Genomic DNA, 6,484 nt, shown 5'->3' on the forward strand with positions numbered 1-6,484 from the left:
ACTTGGTTTAAGAATAGAACAAACCACAATTTCACCAAGGAGAGGCTTGACAGGACAAAAAAATCATATAAATGGTCATGGTCTTTTTTTTAAGTATATAAATGGTCAAGTTGGATTCATTACAAAGACAATACGACAGTGTATCTCTGGGGAAACTGCATTTATCCTCCTCAATCTACCGTCTTCTTTTTTGGATTCGACCTCTAAGGTTGTGAAATTGAAACCATTCGAAAGCAGTGAGCAATCCAATTACAAGAGTAGTTCATGCAATGGCAAGATTTATCTCTCTAGCAAGAGTCATCTCATTTCTTCTGTCTTTCCCTTCAATTTTATTCACTTCAATGCTAACATCAAGAAATTTATAAATAGCTAATAATATCTCTGACATTGCACATTCAATGGAATAAATTAGACCATTTATAACATGAGTGTATCTTGATCTAACAATGATTCCACCAGTCTACCTGTACTAGTTCATGATGAAGATCTAGCATGACAAACCAAGAACAAAGAAAACACCCTAATGAATAGTTTGCACGTTTCAAAAAACCAAAAATGCCAACAAAATCTAAAATTAACTCACAATTTCTAAGACAAAGCTGCAAAGAAGATTGCTTGCTGAGGATGGAAAACGAAAGTTCTCAAGAACTGATGGAGTAATTACTGGCAGAGCTTCTCAACTGCTGTTACAATCTGGGCAGGCTGAACCACGGTCCATTCTTCCAATGTCCCAGCATATGGGGTTGGCACATCCTGCGAAGACAAACATATAACGGGGGCGTCCAAATAATCATGGAAATTCTCATTAATAGCGTTAGTCAAGCTGGCACCAATTCCACCCGTCCGCATGCACTCCTCGACGATCAGCACACGATGCGTCTTTTTCACTGAATTCCCAATCGTGTAAAGATCAAAAGGTTTCAGTGACCTGATATCAATCACTTCAGGATCATAACCCTTGTTCACCAAAGTTTTAGCTGCCTGCATAACATGATACCTCATCCGGGAATAGGTTAAAATAGTGACATGCTCCCCGGGCCTAACCATCTCAGCTTCTTCAAGAGAACATATATATTCTTCATCCGGAATTCTCTCCTTGAGGTTGTAAAGCAAGACATGCTCAAAAAGTATCACTGGGTTCTCACTTCGGATTGCAGCTTTCATTAAGCCCTTCGCATTATATGGGGTCGAGCATGCCACCATTTGGATTCCAGGAATTGATTGAAAATACGACTCGAGACGTTGGGAATGCTCAGCCCCAAGTTGCCGACCAACTCCTCCAGGTCCACGAATAACAATTGGGATTTTAAACTGGCCACCAGATGTGTAGTGGAGCATACCACAATTGTTGGAGATCTGGTTAAAAGCTAGAAGGAGAAATCCCATATTCATACCCTCAACAATTGGCCTCAGACCAGTCATGGCAGCTCCAATACCCATACCTGTAAAGGAGTTCTCAGCAATAGGAGTGTCAAGAACCCTGAGATCCCCATACTTATCAGCCAGGCCTCTGGTCACCTTGTATGAACCTCCATAATGACCCACATCTTCACCCATTACACACACATGGGGATCCCTGTCCATTTCTTCTTCCAAGCCTTCTCTTAGGGCTTCAAAGAGTAAAAGCTCATGCCTGAGGAAGAACACTAAGTGGTTAATACCCTGAACTAATAAACCATAATACTAAGAACAAGAATGCAAATACATAAGGCAATATTGTCTTGATGCTATTCATGCAGTTCCATTTGGCAAGTATGGGAAAATAGAAATCATTTTAGCTACTACTCACTCGTGAATCTCAGAAGATAAATAACAGCAGAGACATGGCATGCACATAAGAGACATTTTTCAAATCAAAACTTTGAAGATACGATGATAACTATGAAAAGAGTCTGTAGAAGGAATGCATTAAGGATTCAAAGAATCAATAGTAATACTTATCCAAAAAACAAAACAAAAAAGAATCAATAGTAAAACCAGAGTCTGATGTTAAGAACCATCCATGTTCTGTATTCTAAAGAGAAGGACAAACAGATATAATAAGAACATGCTGCATGAAATTTAAAATAATGGTATATAATATTTAATACCACATTATGCTTCATTTGAAGAATCACGTGCCTTTTAAATGCGTGCCCAATCCCATAACATTTAGGTATGGTTGAAATTTTCTTTTCTTTTTTTGGAATTCAAAATTATCAAGCAGATTGATATTTTGCGTTAAAACTTTTGTTTGTTAATCAATATAACAATCAACAATTTACAAATTCTACAAAGCAAAAACCGTGAATGCCACATCCACTAAAAATCAAAAAATATGAGTCGTCGTTGGTAACATACATGCAAGCATATGTTAATCCTGACACTAGAAAAGGAACAGTCAAAAGAACAGGAAAGAATGAAAATGGCAAGAATGAAGATGCAATTGCTTACAGAATGAGTGTGCCATATCTGTAATCTACATGGTTTGAGAAAAAAATAAAGGAAAATGCCGCCTGCCGGATAACAACCATCCTCATAACAGCTAGAAAATCAACATCCTTCAGAAACTAACAGAGAAAAAGATAGTCCAACAATTCAATTGAGGCATACTGAGCAAGAATGTGCATTCGGGGGAAAAGGTAATCTTTTTCTTAAAAGTTGTTTCATCATGTAATTTGGATACATCTAACATATAAACATATCTTACAATTCAAAAAAATAAGGGGAAACTTCACTAAGGACCCCCAAACTTTCACCCGTTTTGAAATACCCTCCCTGAACTTCAAAATCTCTCAATTTAGTCCCCTGAACTTTCAATTGGTTTCAATTTGGATCCCTCCGTCAGATTTTAAACATCACATGATGTTTATATCCCTGACTTTTGTATAAAATTACAACTTCTAAAACATTTTTTATTTTAAAAAAAAATAAAAATCAGGGATATTTTGGTCTTTTTTTGAATTTTTAACGGCTAAAATTAACTGAATGGTCCAAATTGAGAGCAATTAAAAGTTCAGGGGACTAAATTGAGAGATTTTGAAGTTCAGGGGAGGTATTTCAAAACGGGTGAAAGTTTGGGGGTCCTTAATGAAGTTTTCCCAAAAAATAAATATACGAAAAACATGATTTAACAACGCATCTGAGTTAGTTCTGACAGACAGTTTGTTAAGGCATTTGTGATTTTCTATAAGCATAGATACATTTAAAAGGAGCCATATTTCTATTGAACCATATAGGATATTAATTTTTTTTGTTTTTTTTTTGGAGCCCCTTGATATGAATCTAATACTGGTCAAATTTTGAATCCTCTAGGGTACCAGTCATACCTTACAATTAAAAAATAAATTATATGAATAACTTCACCACTACATCTAATTGAGACACCTTAATAAAATATTGAAGTCCAGCTTAAGCACCATGATGCATTAGATTATAGTTTTAGAAAAAGTTAAAGAAACCCCTCAACACAAGGTTTGGCATTCAGATGAAAACCGTAACAATCATCTTTCATATTTCAAAGAGGCTAGGAGAAAAAATGGCTAGCAAGTTTTACCGCATTGAAGAGGTGTAATAAAAAAAGAAAATGTTTGTCCTTACAATCTTTTCTCAATTAATCTCCAAATATCAAACCCACAGCATCTTTTTCAACTATTCATCTGGTGCAAGATGCATCAAGAGCCCCTCCTTCTCTCATACACAGTAGATCTTAAGAGTAATCTGTACATTAGCATGTCATAACTTTTTATCAATGAGAATGGACTGAGCTAGATTCAAACCCATATCTTGACGTATCCCTCTGGTACTGTTTAGGACTGCTCTGGACATACCAGCCATATCGGGCTTTTGACTCCAACTTTTCAGTCCATTCAACATTCCCAATGTTGACATGGTACCAAACCTTGCAGACTCTTGCCATTATCTAACTTTTATTGTTATTTCAATAGTGAGACAACAAATTTGACATACTGAGACCGACTTGCACTTCATTATCAAGTACTTGGTGTCTATGAAGAACCACAACGGGACAGGGTTTGAACCAAAAATCCTCAACATTGAGACAGCAGAGCATGTATTTAAACTGGTAAAAACATATTCTCATCCGAATTGGAGAAAACAATCATTTGTCATATGCAGATATTACTTTGGTTTCACGAAAAGCAAGTGACATTTTCAGATTGAAGAATTTGAAAACCATTATAGACAAAGTAAAGGATCGATTTAAATCCAAATTTCTGAACTTCTACGACCATCTTAGTCTTGTGGCTTCATACTAGTGACCATTAAGAATCACAAAAGATGAAAGCATCAACTGATTCACTCCGTATATATTGACTGACCAGAGAAAGCCTTTCACTGGCCGGCCAGCGTGTTCAGGTAGTTTCCATAACTAAAATAGAATTCCTTCACAAACAAAAGAAATTAATGTAATACAAGAGTCGACCAACAGTGGAGGGAGGAGTGTTAAAGAGACCATAACACAGTGAAGAATAAATAAAGGACTTAAATCAATGAAAGAGGCAGCCATCTAATTTTATCAAAAGCGGTTATTAAGCTATAAAATAATAGTTTCCTTAGTATGATAAAGGTATCCATCCAATCCACCTTCCCCATTTGATTACTCAAAACTTATTACATATTAGAAACCAAAAAGTAGCAATCATGAGCGAAGCTACAGCAGTAATTAAGAAGAACAACTGTCTCAAATAAGCCTTTTTATGTTTGCATTTATCTTCAGAGTGTTTAAGCAAATTAAATCAGCCATCAATACAATCCCTATTCTGTTGCCTCTGTAAATTATGGTTGCATTTATCTTCAAAGAGTGTGTAGGAAATGAAATAGAACAATTAAGCATTCCACATTGATCACAGAAGAGAAGCATACCCAGGTTTCGAGGCTGTTGAAGCTGCAGAAGTATCGGCCTTCGTCTACAAAAAGCCACGTCCAGAATCAAAATCCAATGCCCACAATAAACAAATTCACATACAATTCAAAGCAAATAACAATAACAGTAAAAGAGAGAGAGAGAGAGAGAGAGAGAGAGGGAGGGGAATAGATGGTTTAACTGCAACTGCATTAGTAATCAACTTCTCAGCCCTGAGGGCTCTCGAACCCTGGACCATTCTTCCATCAGATCTCACAACCAAAAAGCTTCCCTTCCTCTCTAAATCAAATAAAAAAAAAATCCCAAATCAAAACAAAGGAGTATGTATCATCAACAGCAGCAAATGTCGAAGAATACCAACGTTTAGTATCATCAATTTACAATAACAAGACCATGAGGTGAGCTACCAATCAAATCCAAACCAAACCAAACATGAAAGAAAAACAAAACCCAAGAACGAATTTGTATTCCTTTCTTTTCTCTCTGCTAAAATTTTAGCGAGCAACCCAACAAAGATAATGAATTGAACCCAAACCTGAGAGCGATCTGCGAGATGGGAGCTGAAATTTCCGGGAGTCAATGGACTTGGAAGCCGATAGAGCCGTGGCAGCTCCCACTCCATGAAGCACGGTGGCCATTTGATCTCCCCCCACAAGATAAAAAATCGACGACACAGAGACAGAGAAGCAGCAATGCAGAGAGATAGCAAAAGGGTGCAAATTTATAAGAGAAAATTTAGAGAATAGAGAGAGAAAGAGAATGGGCGGAGAAACTGAGGAAGGAGAAACAAAAGGCTTTGTGTGTGTTTTTGTCAGACTGGTTTACGTTGTTCGCCAACTGTTCGGCGATTTATTTCACACGCACTACGATTTGAGAGACACAGAAGAGAGCATAGTTTCCATCGCCACTAATTAATGGATTTCTTCACATTTTGGTTAATTTTGTTATTAATTATTTAGAGTTTAAAAAAATTAATTATTTAAATAATAAAAATGTTGTTAATTCATTATATTTTATCGCATAGAATTCTTTTGAAAAAGTTTTTCTTCAAACTGGATCGGAGGAATTTTCTTCAACTTAGTCTATAAAAGTGACACGTGTCATTTTTTTTAATAATATGTGAGATGCACATGAGTTTTTAATAAAATTTATCTCAACTTTGTCTATGCTATTAAAAAAAAACATATGCATCTCACATGTTCAATGTCACTTTTATAGACTGATGGAAGAAAATTTTTCCAACTCAGTTTAGAGAAAAAAACTTTATCTGAATTCTTTAGAGTTTACCACTTTGGCATTATTATTTTTGACACAAATATAATCTAATAAGTGCCGAATGTCATCTTTCACATGTTTTTTTTTTTTTTTTTTATAAATATTTTAACAGTCATTTATTATCATTTCACTAATTTAGGAACTCAAACATTAATCTTTTAGAAATCAAAAGATGTTAGAATGACACTTATTTCTTATTTAGAGTAGATCGAATGAAATTTCTTCTGAACCAGTTTAGAGGAAATTTGTGTCTACTATTTTTTATCAACTTATTATCTATATTGTATTTTATGTATTTTAAGAAGTAGTATTAATAGAACAAATTCTCAACTATTTAATTTAAAA

General features: G+C 35.4%; 1 protein-coding gene across 1 annotated transcript; it reads right to left on the reverse strand.

Annotated features, from left to right (window-relative positions):
• Positions 1 to 278: 278 nt before the first annotated feature.
• On the reverse strand, positions 279 to 5,725 carry LOC132172408 (pyruvate dehydrogenase E1 component subunit beta-3, chloroplastic). The gene is made up of 4 exons (XM_059583903.1): positions 5,400 to 5,725; positions 5,046 to 5,143; positions 4,864 to 4,907; positions 279 to 1,633 (listed from the first exon to the last, which is right to left on the reverse strand). The coding sequence occupies exons 1-4, from the start codon at positions 5,500 to 5,502 to the stop codon at positions 661 to 663; spliced, it is 1,218 nt and encodes a 405-aa protein (XP_059439886.1). The 5' UTR covers positions 5,503 to 5,725; the 3' UTR covers positions 279 to 660.
• Positions 5,726 to 6,484: the final 759 nt, after the last annotated feature.

Source organism: Corylus avellana, chromosome ca2 (genome assembly GCF_901000735.1).
Source record: "Corylus avellana chromosome ca2, CavTom2PMs-1.0".
In the NCBI taxonomy this organism is placed as follows: Eukaryota; Viridiplantae; Streptophyta; class Magnoliopsida; order Fagales; family Betulaceae; genus Corylus; species Corylus avellana.